Genomic DNA, 21,727 nt, shown 5'->3' with positions numbered 1-21,727 from the left:
CTCACACTAAACCAGAGTATTTGGTATTTTTTGCATACTGACACTGTGCCTAGCACAGTATAAAACTCAAAATGGAACAGCTTCTGTTTCAAACAGCTTTCAATCTAAGAGAAACAGAAGAGATAAGATCCCCAGAGAAGGAAATAACTTGTTTTAAAAACTGTTACTGACTCACTTCTTGCAGGCACTGGGAAAGAAATGAGCCTTTAGGAGGGACTTCAGTAAAGACAGGAAGATGACTTGGTAGAGAGTAGGTGGCATAAAAATTAGTGCTTATAATTTATATAATTGGGTTTACTAAAACAAAAATTAACAACTTGTGTGGCACTGCAAATTATGAGAAGATTCAAGGCCAAAGTGTTTACTCAATATAAGTACAGCGACTGGATGAGTTGTACCAATGATCAATTTTGTTTCCTTACAAAGGGAGAAGGGTTTGTTGGACATACCTTGAACATTTTTATTGCTAGCAATATGCTCCAATAATTTCTTGGAAGGTGTTCTGACTTTCACATATGCTGCATAGTGACCGCCTCGCATTGAGCCGCTGTGCTCCACTATTCCATAAAGAGTGTACAGAACTCTTGCTCCGTCTGTAACATTCTTATTCACAAAAATCACAGAAAATAAAGATAAATTGTATCATTTCAGTGGATTTTTGTAACAGTATTATGTTAACACATTTTAATATTACAACAATAAAGGGAGTAAATAGTTGATAAGTACTGTAGTTTGTTAACTATGTTTTGCAATGCTGAAGTAACTTGAGAAAGAAGTGAAGACTATGTTATTCAGAGTTCAATAACTAAATCCAGTTTTGTTGGAAGCACTGATAAATAGCTGTAATGCTACTGTGTTCATTTTAAAACATTAAGTGGGACAGATCCTCCTCAACTGATTTCAATGGAGCTATGCCAGTTTACACCAGTTGACGAACTGATTCTAGATTACTGCTTGAACACATTCATTTGTAATTTCTTTGGGGTGAAAATCAGAGTTTAACTTGTATCCATAGCTACAAAAGTTACACTACAATAAATTAATGCTTTAAAATAAAGACTCTAAAATGCATTCTTAATATACCGTACCTTGCAGGAAGCGGAACAAAATGGTGCTAAGTCTAAAATCAGTGGGAAATCCACATGTCTATTTACTTTCCGTAGACTCAAACCAGCCTTCAAGAGAAAATAAGAGTATGAAAGAAACATTTTTACATAGCTGTCTTTTAAATCTAAGTGTATTGCTTCAGTATTAAAATAACCTGATAAGACAAAACAGAATACAAAATCTGTAACGAATGTGGATAAAACACATTTTCTATAAATTTGTTTTTCATCTCTTCAACATTACATATAAAAAAACCTATGGTACAGAAACGTTATTTTGGTTTCCTTTGCAACCTTAATTCTGCTCCTTTGTGTGACCATTCTGTGCAATGGAGACAGGGTACCATGGAAAAAGTAGAATGTGAATAAATGATGTTTAAGAATAAATATCATCATACTGCATAGACACCAGGGGACAGAATTAAGGTTGCACAGGCAACCATAAATCTGGAATTTCCCAACTTTTAACTGTTAATTTGATTGCGGGGCTAACATTTCCGAAACAAAATTTTAAGGGATTTGCAAGAGATTTTGATAAAATTTGATTTTGTTCCAATTTGTAATGAAACCAAATTCCAAAATACCGATACTTCTCAAGAACTGAGAATCCTGAGTTTTGGCCAGCTCTGCCTCCTCTTAACCCAGTTTCCATCTTTCACACATGGGGCTCCCCCAACATCTCCAACCTGGCTCTTCCTGTGGTCTACTGAGGGAAGTGAGGCATCTCCCAAAACTGTCTCCCCCATTCATTGAATGAACCAACAATATACCCCAAGTGGAGTCTGAATTAATAGATGTAGTATTAGCAGCTAGTGCTCAAACCCACAGCCCTATGCTGCAGACTGCTGTCTCTCTTCAGTAGTCATCTAGCATGGCCAGAATAACATAGCAGTAGCCAGGAAGTTGCTGCCACTGTACTTTCTTTCTTAAATAAGAGGAAAAAAACAGCAGTCCTACGAAAAACCCTTAGCACACCCCTGTATGAAAGCCACTTCTGTACATCTCTACTAGGTACAGACAGTCTGTTACAACAAGTTCTTTCAATGAGTGAATTTTAAAAGAAACAATTTTTTTACTTTTACCTGGTGGAATCTTTTCAGATGGAGAACAAGAATGGCAGGAACTGCAGAAATCAGCAGTTGCTTCCGGGCATTAGTGTATAAGCCTTCGGTTTTCTTTTCTGTGCAGCACATAGTATAAGAATTATAAAACAATCCAATAATTTATAAATATCGAAGTGGTCACACAGAATATTTAGAACAATTGAAAGGCACGTGCACAGACAGAATGTTCTAATGTTCTTTTTTTAATCAGTTCAACATGTTTCACTGTTTACAGCCAGCAAAAATACTTTCTGTATGTGATACTCACTCGGTGAATTTAGGAACATAACACCAAGAAACAACAAGTGGAATTTTTGGTGGGAATGGCAGTGAAAGGAAGAACATTTTCTTTTGTATTCTTTTAACACATGACCCTACCCACTCTTGGCCACTGTTATGATCTCTCATCACACAAGTTAGCAAAGAAACACCATTCACCTCTGTTCTATAGATCAGCAATCAATGGCTCAGACTCTTGCTCAGAAGAGACACTGACATGTCAGTGGTAAAAGCTGAGCATTTTAATACTGGTCTTGAATTTAGTTCTTGTATTCATAAATACGGGTGTTGACAAGACTAAGGTTCTGATTCTACGGAGGGATCAAAATGGTTGGACTCTTATGCGCCCATTCAGCAGGATGCTGGGAGGAACAAAGGTCCATATGTACAAGTCCAAGTTTATAATCTGAGATACTACTGCACAGAACTGCAGCTAAAAAAAATAATTGAATCCTTTTTGCATCAATATCTATTTCTATAAAGCTTGTTTACAATTACAAAGTATTATTACTCAACGGCTCCATGTCTAGTTGGCAGCCAGTTTCAAGTGGAGTGCCCCAAGGGTCGGTCCTGGGGCCGGTTTTGTTCAATATCTTTATTAATGATCTGGAGGATGGCGTGGACTGCACTCTCAGCAAGTTTGCAGATGACACTAAACTTGGAAGAGTGGTAGATACGCTGGAGGGTAGGGATAGGATGCAGAGGGACCTAGACAAATTAGAGGACTGGGCCAAAAGACACCTGATGAGGTTCAACAAGGAGAAGTGCAGAGTCCTGCACTTAGGACAGAAGAATCCCATTCACTCTTACAGACTAGGGACCGAATGGCTAGGAAGCAGTTCTGCAGAAAGGGACCTAGGGGTTACAGTGGACGAGAAGCTGGATATGAGTCAACAGTGTGCCCTTGTTGCCAAGAAGGCTAACGGCATTTTGGGTTGTATAAGTAGGGGCATTGCCAGCAGATCGAGGGACGTGATCATTCCCCTCTATTCCCCTCTATTGGTGAGGCCTCATTTGGAGTACTGTGTCCAGTTTTGGGCCCCACACTACAAGGAGGATGTGGAAAAATTGGAAAGAGTCCAGCGGAAGGAAACAAAAATGATTAGGGGGCTGGAGCACATGACTTATGAGGAGAGGCTGAGGGAACTGGGATTGTTTAGTCTGCAGAAGAGAAGAACATGGGGGGATTTGATAGCTGCTTTCAACTATCTGAAAGGGGGTTCCAAAGAGGATGGCTCTTTCTCAGTGGTACCCGATGACAGAACAAGGAGTAATGGTCTCAAGTTGCAGTGGGGGAGGTTTAGGTTGGATATTAGGAAAAACCTTTTCACTCAGAGAGTGGTGAAGCACTGGAATGGGTTACCTAGGTGGAATCTCCTTCCTTATATGTTTTTAAGGTCAGGCTTGACAAAGCCGTGGCTGGGATGATTTAGTTGGGAACTGGTCCTGCTTTGAGCAGGGGGTTGGACTAAATGACCTCCTGAGGTCCCTTCCAACCCTGATATTCTATGATAAGATGTAATTACTGTAATATTGCAACTTGATGTATTTTACTGTAATATTACAGTAAAGTACATCGTTGCATCTGTATTTCACTGTATTATGTTGTAGTAAAAGACTGCATTATAATGGAGTAAATTGTTGTATTGTTCAGAAGTTTCCTGCTATGTACAGTAAACACAGGAGTAAGAATATTTGTTTGAGAGGTCACCACATCTAGCACTGAGGCAAGAGTAAACCAACACCATTCCTGACAGGGGTTGGTCTAACCCATTCTTAAAAACGTCCAACAACAGGGATGCCACAATTTCTCTTGGAAACCTATTCCACTGCCTACAAACCTTATAGGTAAAAAGTTCTTTCTAGTATCTAACCTAAACCTCCCTTGCTGCCGACTGAGCCCATTAATTCTTGTCCTATCTACAGCTGACATGGAGAACAATTGACCACAGTTTTCTTTATAACAGCCATTAACATATTTGAAGACTTATCAGGTTCCTTCCCAGTCTTCTTTGCTCAAGACTAAATATGCCCAGTTTGGGGTTTTTTAATACCTTTCTCGATAGGTCAGTTTTTCTAAACCTTTTATCACTTTTGTCGTTCTCTGGACTCTCTCCAATTTGTTTACATCTTGAAGCATGGTGCCCAGACCTGGACACAGTATTCCAGTTGAGGCCTCTCCAATGCCCACCAGAACACGTTATTGTAACACGCTGTTGGTTTTCTGCCTCCTTGGCTCGCTGCTCTGCCTCTAATTTTTGGTGCTCGTGCTCTCTCTCACTCTCTGTTTGGCTTCCCATTGTTGGTGTTTCTATGCTGTTTTTCAGCTTCCTGTTTTAGGCCTTTTTGCTCTTTTTCAGCTCTAACTTTGTGTTTGCTTCTTTGCTCCTCAATTTAAACTTCCTTTGTTCTATTTCCTCCCCCAAAATAAACAAACAGAAAATAACAAACTGTAACCTTCCCTTGATTGATCCCAATCTTCTCACTTGAGAATTACTTAAAGCTATTTTACCAGTTCTGAAAATGTAAGTCACACTTAAAACAACAAGCTGTGTGAAGATCCTGTTTGATTACACCAATATAAAATCCAGAAACAGTGAGAGGTTGTGTAACTGCCTGCCCGGTAACCCAGAGTGCCTTAAATGCCCTGCAGCTGTGGTTCAATGCCCAACGGGGTGCTGGAACCATTTGTATAGTGGGTGCTGTGAGCCACTGAACCAAACTGTAAACCCCGTATATGATGGAAACTACTTCAAGCAAGGGTGCAGCAAGACCCCTAGCAACTATGCTGCCCGGACAACAAAAGCCAGCATACAAGCCAGCACTGAGTGTCTGTGTGCTATGGAGTTCTGGTTCAGTGCTCGGACCCCAGCAGCCTACCTACAGCACAACAGTTTCACCCTGAGCTCCAACACAGCGAGCAGATGGTAACCAAGGCTGGTGGAGACCAGGGTAAAACTGTTGTGCTGTAGGCAGGCTGCTGGAGTCAGAGCACTGAACCAGAACTCCATAGCACACAGACACTCAGTGCAGACTTGTACACTGGCTGTTGGTATCTGGGCAGTGAACCACAGCAGCAGACCATTTAAGGCACTCAGGTTACCGGGCAGGCTGTGACATAACTTCTCTCTGGTCTGGATTGCACCCCGAAATGTCTCAGTCTTACACAGAACAGTCCTGTTAATATACCCAGAATGATATTAGCCTTTTCCTTAACCCCTAGATCCTTTTCAGTAGCACTACTGCCGAGCCAGTTATTCCCCATTTAGTCATTGCACATTTGGTTTTTTCCCTTCCTAAGTGAAGCATTTTGCACTTTTTATTGAATTTTATCTTGTTGATTTCAGACTTAATTCTACAATTTTCAAGGTTGTTTTGAATTCTAATCCTGACCAAAGTGCTAGCAACCCCTCCCCAATTCGTGTCATCCACAATTTTATAAGCATATTTCTCCACTCCATTATGCAAGTAATTGCTGAAATTATTGCATAGTACCAGACCCAGGGCAGACCCCCTGAGTGTGTTAAAGAGAGTTGTTTAAATGAATAAACACATTGGCACATTACCTGTGGTGTGAGTTTTCTTTTGATACTTCTGTTTCCTTTCTGTACAATTCTCACATAAAAGCTTGTTGTTCCCCATTAACAGCTCCACAGATGTAAACTGGTAGAGGCAGGACTGAACAGAACATTCTTTAGAGCTAGTTATATAACTTTGAGAAAGAGTCTGAAAAGCATTTTGAGGGCTTTGGGACAAAGGAGACTTTTCCACTGAAAACATGGAATTGTTTGACAAACTTAATGATGGATCCCGACTGATGGGTTCTTCACTTTCATTTACAATACTGTTGAAGCTGAGCTTGGATATGGCACTGGTGATCATCTCATTATTACAGTCACTTGGTTTGTTGTGTGGCAGTCTAATGTTTACCAAGTGGTTAAGCCCGTCAACGTGCAAACCAGATGCGTTACTAGATCTACCAGTAACTGCTCGCTTAGCAGCACTTTCACCTTCTGAGGCTTCGCTGTCTGCATCAACGCTACTTTCTGAATGGCTGACTTCTTTTTCACTGCCTTCAGTCTGACTTCCATTTGCTGTGGATACAGTAGCTGTATTTATGGCCTCAGAATACAAAACTCCAGAACCACCTTCTACTTCAAGCTTTCTTTTTTCATGCATGATAACTGGACTTCTCTCCTCCTCCCCAGAGGAGGATTTCCTGGCAAGACTTCTTTCATGATTTAACTGATTCTGGAAATTGCCACATTATTATTTCAAAGGGGCATGGGAGAGAAACAGAAAAAAATATACTAGTGAATCTAAAGACAGTCAGATATCATTAAGTAGCAGTAAATATAACTTATGACACTTTCAAAACAAAATAAAACCCAATATTTTAATTTATCATCTAGCTATACAATTATTAATTTATTTGTTTGTATTGTGTTAGCACCTAGGAGCCCCATTCATGGATCAGGACCCCCACTGTGCTAGACACTGTACAAACACAAAACAACAGTCCCCTGCCTCAAAGAACTTATAATGTATAGATTTGATCTCCTAAATTCTTTAGATCATCTGGTGCTTAAATGTAGATCCGTACACTGCGCAGAAAGAGATGTTACATAATTAGTGAGATCAATGCTTCTTGAGACAAATCATATCAAATTTGTGACACTATAGCTTCCGCTGTGGATGGTAAACATTCTACATTCTGCTTATAAACTCGGACTGTTAGTTTAGTTGGACTGATTATACATTTTGCTGCTAACAAAGAAATAGCACTCCCAGATCTATAACAAGATTTTTAATCATTGTAACTTTCATGGGACCTGGGCTGTCTTGTTCATACAAGAATTCTGATTTAAGATTTTGAAATATATTGATTTTTTTTATAACTGAGAAATACTATTATATTAAAAAATCCTTATTAAAAATGAACAAGAAAAAGGTATCAAAAAAGGTCTTTTCAACAAACTTTTTATTACTTCAAAATCAGTAAAAGGATTCAGAAACTTTCTCCAGCCAGCACTACTGCATGTGCTTCTTCCCTTACTATTGCAACCATGCAGACAACTATCTCCAGCCAAACAACAGAGGTGTGGACTACGCCCTCTCTCATGTGCTTCATATTAATGTAGAGTGAATGGCAATGCCAAAGTTTTTCTATTTTCTTTAATACTCTCTTGTCCTGGAACACCCAGTATAATAATAATAAATCATTGTGGTAGCTTAATTTGAATTCGTCATTACTCTCACAATCTTTTGTGGCTGCAAAGGAATGCATGATAATGGTCACAGGAAGAAATTATGGCTGATTTTGGTTGAGACAAGTTCCAGTGCTGGGTGTTGCTTGTGCAGGCCTGGGAACTGCTGGAAGTAAGCTGAACTATGTTTTCTAGATGGCGATTTAGGCAATTACAGGGATGGGTGCTGTGGATGGGAGTTCAAGGGGTGGCACTTCGATTCTTCCATTCCCACCTGCACCAGGCTCAGCATGTTTTAAGTACCGAAGGTTGAAAATTTTGCCATCCATTAGATTCACCTTTTCTGTATTGACTACTCTACTACTGCAGCACCATAAACGAATGTAAAGGATGGTCTATGTATCTTTATTATATATTTTTATACCAATTCTACTTTTACATTGACCTTGTATGTATAGTTATATTATCTGTAGTTGCATTATTTCAAATTTAAGAAGAGGAAACCTTGCAATCACAGAAAAATACCATCATAGACAACCATACGCCAGTTTTGATTAGATTTTTAAGAAATGTCTATTTACATTCTCATCTCTTTTTTTTCTTTCTGTCTACCTTCTTGTAGCTAAGTTTCAATGACAAACTTCTAGTCCGTCTATTTTTATCTTTATACTTAATTTCATTTTCCTTTATATATTCAGGGTGCATCCAAAGTCCAGCTAAGTCAATGGAAATCCTTTCATTAACTTCAATGGGTTATTGATCAGACTCTAATTTTCCCATTACTATGGCTATCTGTGCTTTTATCTTTCTATCTTTTTGCCATGTTTCTACTATACCTAGGGCCCTACCAAATTCACGGTCCATTTTGGTCACAGTCATGGATTTTTAAAATTGTAAATTTCATGATTTCAGCTATTTAAATATGAAATGTCACTGTTGTAATTGTAGGGGTCCTGAACTAAAAAGGAGTTGTGGGGGATTGCAAGATTATTGCAGAAGGGGTTGCAGTACTGCTACCCTTATTTCTGCACTGCTCGGCATTGCCTTCAGTGCTTGGCAGCTGGAGAGCAGCAGCTGCTGGCTGGGAGCCCAGCTTTGAAGGCCAGCAGCAGCGCAAAAAGGAAGGATAGCATGCTATGGTTTTGCCACCCTTACTTCTGAAGGCAGTGTCTTACTTCTGCACTGCTCCCTGCAGAGCTGGGCCCTCAGTCAGCAGCCGCCACTCTCCAGCTACCCAGCTCTGAAGGCAGCACAGAAGTAAGGGTGGCAATGTCGCAACTCACTTTTGGGTCAGGACCCTCAATTTGAGAAACACTGGTCTCCCCCATTAAATCTGTATAGTATAGGGTAAATGCACACAAAAGAGCACATTTCATGGGGGGAGACCATATTTCACGGTCTATGATGCATTTTTTATGGCTGTGAGTTTGGTAGGGCCCTAACTCTTCTCACTAGTTTTTTCTCATGCGTCGTCTTTGGTCCTTCTCCGCCGCTATTCTTTTCATTCTAAAATGTTCATTTTCTGTGTTTATGCCCTGATTTACCAGAACCCTTTCGCATGTGCTGAAGGCTCCAATTCAGGAAAACATTCCTGCTCCGGAAGGGTGCTTGAGCACGTGTTCAATTTTAAGCACGTGCTTAAGTCCCATTGAAGTCAATGAAACTTAAACATGTTCCTAAATGTTTTACTTCATAGGGATGGACTTGTGTTTTCATAATTCGGGGCCTCAGACTGGAAAGTCACGGTGCAATTTAGCAAAGAAGAAAATTACAAAGACAAAACAACCACTAGTGAGAAAAATGTCTTGCCCCACTGAGGTTTGTTTAATTTCTACAAGTTGTTAAAAGGAACTAATTCATTATTGTTACTACTTTCTACTAGAATTCAGGATACAGTATTATGCAAACAGAGCTCATTAAGTCCTTAACATTAGGAAGTCTAGTTTGCTGAATAAAAGCATTAGGACTGGCAACTAGTGCTTGGATGTCTTCCTGCTGAAAGTGGATTTTTTCCAAGTGTCCTTGGAGCTCCAGATATAGGCTTCTCAAATCCTGCGCTAGAGAGACAGAATACAAACAGACTTGGAATTGGCAATTGCCTGTTTCAGATAGACAGACAGAGAAAGGATATTTAACATCTCTTAACCAAGTTATTCAGAAAGACAAAGTGATGTATGGTCCAAAAGGAAAAAAAGCATAAGGATTTCTGAATCACAGAACCACACAAGTTAGAGATGGGACAGATTTATTCGGTTAGTTTGTGTATACCTGGGAAAACAAAGTTGCTTCCTACAATCTATTAGAGGGTTTTGTCTGGCCTAGACGTGGAATACTAATTTTAAATTAATCCTGTATTTAAAAAAGGTTTTAAAAATCAGATTTATAGTTTGATTCATAATTCACTGACAAACTACCTGCAGAGATTTATGCTTCTGTCAATTGTGACAAAGTTCCTCCTCTACCTTGGTGGGTCCTGCACTTATTGGCAGATTTGCTCATCTCAGTGATCTTCCCCTCTGGTGGAACCCTCAGTCTGGGTCAACTCCTCTTGTGTCTGATCAGGAGTTGGGAGGTTTGGGGGGAACCCGGGCCCGCCCTCTACTCTGGGTTCCAGCCCAGGGCCCTGTGGATTGCAGCTGTCTATAGTGCCTCCTGTAATAGCTGCATGACAGCTACAACTCCCTGGGCTACTTCCCCATGGCCTCCTCCAAACACCTTCTTTATCCTCACCACAGGACCTTCCTCCTGGTGTCTGATAATGCTTGTACTCCTCAGTCCTCCAGCAGCACATGCACACCCTCTCACTCTCAGCTCTTTGCAGCTCTTGCTCCCAGCTCCTCACACGCCCCCAACAAACTGAAGTGAGCTCCTCTTTAAACCCAGGTGCCCTGATTAGCTTGCTTTGATTGGCTGCAGAAGCCGCAAAGAGTCCTGTGGCACCTTATAGACTAACAGACGTTTTGCAGCATGAGCTTTCGTGGGTGAATATTCATATACTCATGCTGCAAAACGTCTGTTAGTCTATAAGGTGCCACAGGACTCTTTGCTGCTTCTACAGAACCAGACTAACACGGCTACCCCTCTGATACTTGATTGGCTGCAGGTGATCTAATCAGCCTGTCTGCCTTAATTGGTTCTAGCAGGTTCCTGAGTACTCTAGTGCAGCCCCTGCTCTGGTTACTCAGGGAACAGAAAACTACTCATCCAGTGACCAGTATATTTGCCCTCTACCAGACTCTTGTACCCCACTGCTCTGGGTCTGTCACACAATATTATTAGTAGTTTCCTATACATTCAGGAATTGTTTAAGTCATGTCAGCATTGGTATTCTGACATACTCTAATATTCTGCTGGATGCTACATACAATAAGGAGGCTTACAAAAAGGATATTCTAAATAGAGAACATTAATACCAAACCAAAGCCTCTGCCACACATTCTTAGCAATAATGCATATACACAACATGGATTACAGATTTCCTTTCCTCTGCAGAGCTCTGAAATTTTTAAAAAGAAAATGTTTTCTTGTGAAATACTATAGAACAGAGGAGGGGTCGGCAACTTTTCAGAAGTGGTGTGCCGAGTCTTCATTTATTCACTCTCATTTAAGGTTTTGTGTGCCAGTAATACATTTTAACATTTTTAGAAGGTCTCTTTCTATACGTCTATAATATATAACTAAACTATTGTTGTATGTATGTAAAGTAAATAAAGTTTTTTAAAATGTTTAAGAAGCTTCATTTAAAATTAAATTAAAATGCCGCGCCCCCCCCCCCCCCCCCGGATCGGTGGCCAGAACCCGGGAAGTGTGAGTGCCACTGAAAATCAGCTTGTGTGCCGCCTTCGGCACACGTGCCATAGGTTGCCTACCCCTGGAACAGAGCATGACACAGGAAGGAGTTTCAGTGTTAATGAACATTTTTGTTAGTTTGACAGGTCTTCAGAACATTGTGCCACCATCAAAAAGGACCATGTTAAGGGACTGAATTGTGATTCCCAAGCCTTTGGGCAACTGGAGGCTGAGTGCATCATAGAAGCCATATTCTCAGTCTCCAGGGGGACTGTGTTGGCTGTACTACTCTTGTAGCACACCCTGCCAACTGATCCACCAAATGACACTAATGCTGACTTGCCTGCTCTTTGCCAGCATTACCACGCCTGTGATTTCAGCCAGAAGCAAACTTGGAGGATAGCACGAGGCGGGAGGCCAACAAAACAAAGTCACATGAATTAAAAACTGATCTAGAGAAAATATGTCACTTTTACAAACGAAGCCATATTTTCAAACCACAGGGCATCCCGGTCACTGATTTTTCATGCATATAATGATCTATATATTTTTAAAAATCTGTAATTTAGCTATTTAAAAATATGAACTTTAAAAATTCCAACATCTATAAATCTAGAAGTAAATATGCAGCAGATCAATTTGAAGTTGATTTTTTTAAGCCTCCCATTCACTGCACACTAGAATTCTACTTTGTTACCTGAAACATTCTAACAGGGTTTGAATATAAAGTTGGCCAGCAATACTGTTACATTCTAACCTTATCTTTTGTTAAAGAGTGTCTCCTGGTGATTTTTGGTTGTTGATTATTTGGCACAGTAATAGAAGAGCAGTTGAACTGATCAAGATCTGCTTCTTGTATGTTTTTACATTTACTTGTCCTTCCCAAAGGCATGGGTTTTGAGACCTGAGAAATAAAATATTGTGATTTAGGAAAGAAATGATATAAAATCCCATTTTCCTTGTACCCATAAAATAACTAAATGAAAGTATCTCAGTTGTTTGCAGTGTGTAGCCATGTTGGTTCCATGAAACTGAGAGAGCTCTCATATCTTATTTGCAGTACTAGTCTAAATAAAGCCACATTATTTGGTTAACTGGCCTCTGACTTGTGATACACAACTGTTTTCTAAGTTTATAGAACATAACCCACTATACCTGGGAAAACTGCATTGACACCCAAGCGTCTGCAGATATAAAAATGGGAACTTCCATTCCCAGGAAAACAATATGATCAAAGAGGCACCAATTCCACTCATTCTCAGTAAGCCTCAAACACAAGTTAAAATTGCCTTTCCCTAGTAGAACCATTAGGGAAGAGTGGTGGTGAAAAAACTGCCTGTCTTCTCTGCAGAGAGAATTATTTTGGAAGACCACTGACTCCACAGATGCAGAAAGGTAAAATTTGCAACAACAGGGATCAAATAAATAAATAATTGTGTTCCAGCCTCCAACCATCAGTTCCTTTTTTACGTAAGTTATTAAATGCTCTCCTCAGCATACATGTGAATCTACAGTGGAGGAGCTAAGAAGGATACTTAAAACAAAAACCCAAGGCTTTCTTCCAATTAATGAAGAGAGCCTATAAAACTCTGTGCTAATCATTACATTCAAAATAATGTTCTAAAATAAACTGGAACAATGATACTCACAGTGAACCAATTTTTACATTACCTCATCACTTTGTTAGCCTTCAGTGAGAGTTGCAGGTAAATCTCTGAGCATTTAAATACTACTTTAGTAATTTCTTTAGATATAGAAAGCAACAGATTGGGAATTGACTTTTCAAAAGCTTCTAAGTACCCTGCAATTGATTTGCATTTAGGCTAATTTTACAATAATCTGTTTGAACGTATGTGGGTATATGTACACAAAGTATTATAAAACTAAACATATGACTGACTATTAATTGTTCTACATTTAGGCTAATTTAATATACAGATACTGTACATATTTTTTGTATACACATATACAAATTACATAGTAGTATATTACATACATACACACTCTAAGGTTATAAAGCAAAACAATGTGTATCTATACACTTCTATACACATATTTTTATACAGATGTGTAAAAACATACTCCAGCAGAAGCTGTGATTATTAAATATGTGATTTGTTTCTTACCCTCTCCTCTATTATAGGGAGTGAAAGATCAATGAAAGGTTCCTTTACTGTGGAAATCTTGGAGGAAAAGACAATTAAATACAAAGAACTGTATTAGTCTCCATGTTTCTATTATAGTAGAAAAACAACTATACAAAAGCTAATTGTCAGGTGCAAGATCTTTCTAATTAGCATGAAGAACTTTCTATAATCCTTGTACTAAATATTTACTTAAAGCTAACTGTGATTTTATTTTGGGTCCGTAAGTACTGGAGAATGCGATGTCAAATTTCAGTGTATAAAAACACTGGACAAGGTCAAATATATCTCGTGATCCATACACAGAAGAGACCTTCCCTTCCCACTCAAAGAGTGTCATAAGAATGGCCCTACTGCGTCATAAGAACGGCCCAATGGTCCATCCAACCCAAGCCACTATCTTCTGACAGTGGCTGGTGCCAGATGCTCCAGGGGGAATGAACAGAACAGGGCAATTATCAAGTGATCCATCTCGTCATCCAGTCCTACAGGCTTAGGGATACCCAGAGCATGGGGTTGCATCCTTGACCATCCTGGCTAACAGCCATTGATGGACCTATCGTCCATGTCAGTTGTGGCTAAGTATTCCTTTACCTGCACAGACTCTCTGAGGCTATGGCTACACTTGCACTTCAAAGCACTGCCGTGGCAGCGCTTTGAAGCGCTAAGTGTAGTCAAAGCACCAGCGCTGGGAGAGAGCTCTCCCAGCGCTGTCCGTACTCCACCTCCCTGTGGGGAATAACGTACAGCGCTAGGAGCCGCGCTCCCAGCGCTGGGGCTTTGACCACACTGGCGCTTTGCAGCGCTGCAATTTGCAGCGCTGGAGAGGGTGTGTTTTCACACCCTGCTGCAGCGCTGCAAATTTGCAAGTGTAGCCATGGCCTAAGGGTGTAGCAAACATGAGAGGGCAGGAGGTAAGCGGGGGAGATGCATATTGTCCCCATCCCAGAACCCAGAGCAAACTGAAAAGACAGGGAAACCCTTTGAAAGGGAAGTCCCAGAGACAGATGCTGGATGGGGAGTCACTGGCAGCATGGCTTGAACAGCAACATGGCACAAGGGAACAGGAAGTGAGCCACAGGAATCACGTGATAGCTGGAGGATCTCAGATCTATGCAGATGTTGGAGGACATGTGGTGTTTGTGGTTGGATTACCAAGTTCTTCTGCAGGCAGAAGGTGCAAACCCAATGGAAAACTGCAGAGTAAACTCTCTGAAGGGAAACTTGGAATCTTCTGACCCTATGCAGAAATGTTTGAGCTTTTGCACTGTTCATGAATGCAATTGTTGATATAATTGTCATTTACTCAACAAGTGGGTAAAATGAAAGGATTCTGCCTAGTCATATCTGAAGTGATGTACCCCAAAATGGGTTAAATAATGAAACTGGTTCATTCGCTAAAGCTAAAAAGCTATTATATGAATTTCTTGGGTCATACATCTACACTTAGAGTGGTACTAGTAGTTAAATTAAAGCCAATCTATGGAAAAAGTTTACAGGGTGTTTAAAAATACCCTCATTTTATTCCAAAATTATGTTTTGCTTCCTGAAAACCATAATAAAAACATATGCTAGAATTAGAGAGAGTTGGACTTTATCTACATATGCAGTGTAGTTGTAGCTGTATCAGTCCCAGGATATTAGAGAGACAAGGTAGCTTAGGTAATATCTTTTACTGGACCAACGTCTGTTGGTGAGAGAGACATGCCTTCAAGCTACACAGAGCTCTTATTCAGGCTCTTCGTAGTTCAAAAGCTTGTCTCTCTCACCAATAGAAGTTGATCCAATAAAAGATATTATGTCACCCACCTTTATCTACATTCTCTCTCACATTTTCTCTCCATGCCCTCTTCCACGCTGACCTTATGCCTGAAATATCCTGCCAAAACCTGTTTACTAAGCTCCCTTTCTCATCACATTCAAATCCCTTCTAAAAAATTTTTTGCCACCTTGCTTTTGAGAAGTTAGTGGAAGGTAAACAAACAAAAAAAATACCAAGACGTATATACAACCCAGTGACTAACCATGTTCTCTTATTACTGTCATCCTTGCCATTCCTTTCCCCTTGTATGTTTATGACCCTCACTTGTGGGTGTTATGTTAAATTTAGCCAGGAAAACATTTTTACTTGTTTTGTGTTGCACCCAATATATCATTGGATGCTAGAAAAATAATCAATTAGGATTAGAACTGTCCTAGCACTCCATGTTTAAATTTAAGTGGTGTTTGTTTATGTGGTTTTTTGGGGGGGTCAGCAGGATTTCAGCAAGGCTTCTGTGGAGAGGGATTTTGCAAAGAACCAGTGCTAGACCAAAAAAATCCCTACCAACGCTGATAAAGGAAACTGAGCTGGAACCTTGTTTTAATGTGGTTGTAGCCAGCAAATTCCTGATTCCTGTGCAGACTAAGCAACAGTAATATGGTACATATAACTTCTAACCTTCCTAAGTTGTATGCAGATGAAGTTCTTCATTGATACCAGTGACATATTAAAATTATATTCTGCACTATACACAAGGGGAAGATTACCAGGCACTGCAGAACTGTGATTAATTATTCAGACTGAAAGGGTTTATTATATGTCTATAATATGAAATATAATATTGTAAACCAAATATAAATGCAACATTCAATCATTCATGAAAATTTATCATAATAAAATTTTCATCGTTTTGACTCTAAAGGAAATTCTAACCATTATGGAAATTACTTATTTTTGATAAAATGTTGATCGATACTAAGTTATTAAAGTTATATATTGTTTAATAAAAATATCAAGTTAACTACTAAAAGTATTTAAAGAAGAGACCATTTAGATCACTATCAATTCCATAATCTGATTACATATATTTTCCCCACTCCCATTAATCAAATAACATTTCCCAAAGTGTGGTCCATGTCCCAAAAGACTACCCATGGGGGCAAGAAAAATGGATACATTAAGATGGGGAGGAATTTAACAACACATGACAGAGTTGTGGGAGGCGGGGAGGGTGGACTGGTTTCATTTTCCCGAAGAGGGGCTCAGTTTTCAAAAATCTCGGAAATGCTACATTAAATACATGATCAGTATTTCCCAAACTATTGTAGAATTTGGAACCTCCAGCCCAAGATTAGCTAGACACAAACAAATCTTTTAAATCTTTTCCGAGTCACATGACTCCTTTGCATGAGTGGAAAGGATAATATTTTAAGGACAAACTAGTCCTTTTTAATAAGCAGCCTTCAATAAAATCTTTTTACAAATAAATAGTATAAAATTGACAATACATTTCTATTCCACATCGAGCTGAATTCCAAAATACCTACATTTTCACATTCCTCACACATGACAGTGCTAGTCAATTCACCAACAAAGATCCTATCTATGAAGTTCATCTTCACACCCTCTCTTCCATATGCTGAAAAAACATTACCTTTTTTTAATGTGAAAAAACAGATCCAATTCCACTGTAAAAGTACAATGTAATTCTTTCTATGGTTTATTCTGAACACACATAGTACAATGTAGGAATATGTTCAAAATATTTCCTACCACTAAAGAAATTAATTCAATAAAATATATCATTTACTTTAATATTTGTCAATGCTTAGTAATACAGAATTCAGTTTCTCCCTCCCCCTCCTCCTTCAGTAACAGAATAATGCTGCATCTCCTTTTAAGAAAGGTTTTTTATTTTAATACACAATGCAAGCCATAAGTCCTATTGATATAATATTCTATTGCACTGTAGCAGGCATTTAGGCAGGAGACCTGCTGCTTGATTTTCTAAATGACAAATAGCTTCTAAAAAACTGTACAACTCAAAACCGAAACCTGTTCAACAGATTTGTAATACATTACCAAGATCAAATTACAACAGATTTGGCAAGGATTAACTTAATTTTTCAGAACAATTACAATACCATTGGAAATTTTAATGAAGCTAATTGCTTGCTATACACAGAAAGTTAAAGTATTATGTAAATAAAAGGCTGAGGTTTAGAAAATACTGCCCTGATTCAAATAATTTATTATCTTATTTTTGTGTTGTTATTAAGGTGGTCTCTTTATGAGTGATGCAACAGTTGTGGCCTTAATGAAAGATCTGAAGATGCAGCAGAATATTTAAGTAAAAGTAAAACTAAGTTTTACATGCCTATATGACAGTGATTAACAAAAAAAAGCCTTTATTGTAGATACTGGAAATAGATTAGTACATAACACTTCGATACTTTACATGTGCACTAGATGGCACCAGAATAACATGTAATAAAAGCCTTATAAAACCATCTACAATACTTTAGGGCAGTCAATTTTGAAAATTATGTTTTAAAACTTGTACATTTATTTTTTTTAAATAGTGATTCATTTGCTAAGAAGAACTTAAAAATAAATCACTATAAATAACAAGACAATATTGTATTAAAGAACAACATACCTTTAACTTTTCTTTTAGTTTCCTCATCTGCAGTTTTAGTTGTTGGATTGTTGAATGCTTTTAAGATACCAGCTTGTATACGCTGTAATTATAAACACAAATATTTCGTAAGTATTTTCAGTGTGTGATAGGCACTCTAAAAACACTGACAGACTGTTAGAAACAACAATTATTGGTTATTTCCAGAAAACTACACACGTTTATATAACTCTAGCTTTAACTATGTCAAGCATTTTTCCCCTCACAAAAAGGGCAAATTTTAGGTAGGTAGTGAATTTATCAAGAAATTGTGGATTATGAAGTGAACATTGCTAGGAAAGAAAATAATGTGATAATGGATAAATTGCTCTGTAGTGCAGTGATTGACTGGAATATAAAATGTGTAAAATTTGCTAAATATCTTTAACCATGCTTCAATTACTCTATTTAGAGAGTACTAGGTTTAAATTTTATTTGCTAGTCAATACAACCTTTTAAAAACAATTATAATAACCAATCTAGTCATACATCAATGTGTGTACAGAAAACTCCCATTAATCCATATAAGGATTATCTGAATGTACTGAAGAGAATGTAGAACCCTGAAAATATATATTTGGAGGAGGCTAACTGCATCTAAATAGCATCCAACAGAATTATATTACCTGTACCTACAGCTTGCACATAAAAACAAGAAGTTTTGCCCACTTCTCAGCAAAAAATTAACAGCAGTTACCATAGTGAGGTCTCATATTATTAAGGCTTCAATATTTCTACAGAATATATAACTAACTTTTCCCCATTATGCTGTGGAATAGCATAAATAATTAAACTAAACAATACTCTCAAATACAGGACCAGAGTACATTTCTGGATGCATTATCCATATGTCCCTGTTTTTATTTTCCTCTCTTTTTAAAAGTACTGTACTTAATTCACAGTCTTCAGTAATGTGTAATGGGTTTCCATTTCATTAGTGAAAAGTAGCTAAGTTCTACAGTATGACTATATTTGTTAAATGGCACATGGAAGTCACAAACAGAACAAAGTACAGTACCATTCCAGAAACAAGCTGTGATGCTACAAAAGTTTTGTATGTAGTCCACAGCAGACCTACTAACAAATAATCATCACTTTTACAACATAATTCTAAAGTATAAAAATATATTAAAATTTGAGATGGTTATAAGTGGTCATGTCATGTCATGTCCCACTCAAACCATATGTACTGGGAAATGCTATGATGAAGGATAGCTTTCGAGGTTCGATTTCCAGTTCATCCACAGACTAGTCATACTTCTACCTTATGAGTATGTGACCTGGCTTGTGAATTAAGTCCGGATGCCCCAAGCTCCGCTTTGTTCATCTTAAAGCCAACAATATACTAAAAGGTCTAATCAATACGTAATTCACCAAGTTGAATACCATAAATGGGTTTAGGGCCATAAGCAACCCCTTTTGTTGGGATTAGTGCGCTGAACCATTTATTTAGGTCAAAGAAAGACACAGTCTTTGAATGGTCAGGGTGCTACTAACAATGGCAGCAGACATTAATCAATTAGCAGCAAGGTTCAGCTACTTCAAACCCTGGTGTGAAACAATCTCCAGCACACATTGCTGGAAACAGCAGACAGTGGGTAATTTGGATTGTGGTATTGACAGACTTTTATTTTAAAGGTCCACTTTTATAGATTAATGTATTTTCAGAAGGATGCAGAAAAAAATAAAAACAGGATTCCAAATAATGCGGTATTGTTTCAGAAAGCCCAGAAATTGGAGACAAAACCTCAAGGCGCTGTAGAACTGTTTTATACGATATAAAAACAAATTAAAAGCATAGTGAAACGGCAATTTATGTAGCGCTCTAAAAGCATTTTGAGATTGCACTCACCTATTTGAATATAGTATATATATTTTAAAGGACCAAATAGCTTTGATTGAAAAAATTAATCAGAATTTGTAAGAGAAGTGCCAATTAGACTGCTCAACTAAACAGAAGGTTTATCACAGGTACACTGAAGTGGTTAGTTGCTATTTTATCAGGGCTGTTACCGAAACTTTACACTCAAAAGCAAACATTTAAAAGCAGCATGAAAGAGGAAGGTTAGTGGCTATAATCATTTCTAAAGGATTCTGGTGGCAGACATATTGCTGTAGGCTTTCTTCAATCAAAAAACACATGGTAGTGACACTTCATAACAATAGCACGATTAACAGCTGTGCAGTTCCCATGACAGACAATGCTGCTACTGCTTGTATCTGACTGGCACAACTGTCATTGCTCACAAGATTGAATAGATCCACAGATCTGACAGTCTCAGTTTGTCATACCATTTATAGACCCAAAAAAGAAAGGGGGAGAAAAAAAAAGAGAGCTTTTACTAGTAATGTCCCTTACTGCACAGCCTGAGGTGATAAAGTCCCTGTTAATACTAATGTACCATTATTGCAAAACAGGGGTTTAATTGCTGTAAAAGGTGGGACCAACCTTCACTTACCCAATGACAGAGATGGCAGAAATACTGTACAACCTAATGTATGAAGAAAATATTCCTCAACATGTTCTATTATGGTGATAACAGCAGCCACCATTAATAGGACAAATAAAAAATATACACTAAGACCTAATGATGCTGCCATGTTCACTGATGGCACTGGAGTTTATGCTGTCATTTTTGTTAAATCTGTTCATTATGGGGGGGAGTGTCAGAATATTAGTTTAAGTAAGCATTCCCTTGCTTTTACTGTCAAACCTATATTCTTATAGGTTGTACTGTAAATAGGATTTAAACCTCTCTACCCCATTAAAGTCAATAGGAACAGCACAGTAATGCCATCACAACAACATTCTGAAAACTCTTTTTTTCCCCCCTTAAAGTAAAAGAAATAAAAAACAGCTGTCCTTATAGTTTTGCTCAGTGGGTTATTTTATGACATTACAATGTCAGGACTGAGAAAAGCTTCTCCATAGTTCACTATTTTTATGATGCAGCCTATTGTTTACATGAACTAAGTTTTCAGGTTTGCAACAAGGAGCATGTTGATATTAAACTGGGTTTGAGTTGCACATTAGCAATGCATTTCCACAATTCATGCTAATCACTTTTGCAGCTTATTTATAGCATACTGTCCCTGCATAATCTTGTTGTACCTTATAAGCTATAATAGTAATGTCTATAGACTTTATTCAGTCAATGAAAATATGGACTGACTGATGACCAGATGTGCCATTTGTCAAAAAAATAGTTCCATGAAGTCCAAAATACATAAAAATACTGCAACATAGAGCTGTTATGTGGCAATGGCTCAATGGCTCTCTTGTGCCAGAGTGTGCCGGGTACAGGAGTGGCTTCAGATCTCATGTCCATGATAATTCAGTATAGGTACATTACAGATACTAGATAAGTAAACTTTGCTTGGGATGGAAGAAGGGCTATATTGAATGATCACTACTATAGTAAAGTGCCTCCTTTGGGAAAAGGCTATTTTCTATTACACCTGAAGAAAGACCTTTTCCTCTGAGTCAGAAAGAGGCAAAACATTGATGAACCTGAGATGTCAAACAAATCAGATCAGATGTATTATGGTTCAAGACTGCACTTCTGGAAACAGGGAAGTGAGGGGCAGAAATGAAGAAAGTAAATACTAAATCTGTATAGATATCTTTTTTTATATAAAAAGCTTTCTTTATGTGTATAT

General features: G+C 38.3%; 1 protein-coding gene across 7 annotated transcripts in view; it reads right to left on the bottom strand.

Annotated features, from left to right (window-relative positions):
- The window catches only part of USP45 (ubiquitin specific peptidase 45), a 104,407-nt gene that overhangs the window by 8,191 nt on the left and 74,489 nt on the right, over positions 1-21,727 (bottom strand). For all 7 annotated transcript variants that reach the window (XM_039532918.1, XM_039532917.1, XM_039532919.1 and 4 more), the window contains 8 exons: positions 18,050-18,131; positions 16,938-17,029; positions 13,611-13,667; positions 12,242-12,388; positions 6,055-6,739; positions 2,189-2,286; positions 1,089-1,175; positions 450-603 (listed from right to left, as the gene is read on the bottom strand). In XM_039532918.1, the coding sequence (XP_039388852.1) occupies positions 450-603; positions 1,089-1,175; positions 2,189-2,286; positions 6,055-6,739; positions 12,242-12,388; positions 13,611-13,667; positions 16,938-17,029; positions 18,050-18,131 (1,402 nt within the window). The remainder of the gene's footprint in view (positions 1-449; positions 604-1,088; positions 1,176-2,188; positions 2,287-6,054; positions 6,740-12,241; positions 12,389-13,610; positions 13,668-16,937; positions 17,030-18,049; positions 18,132-21,727) is intronic.

Source organism: Mauremys reevesii, linkage group 3 (genome assembly GCF_016161935.1).
Source record: "Mauremys reevesii isolate NIE-2019 linkage group 3, ASM1616193v1, whole genome shotgun sequence".
NCBI classification, from domain to species: domain Eukaryota; kingdom Metazoa; phylum Chordata; order Testudines; family Geoemydidae; genus Mauremys; species Mauremys reevesii.
Note: the sequence above shows the minus strand (reverse complement) of the source record. Positions and strands in the feature narration are given on the sequence as shown.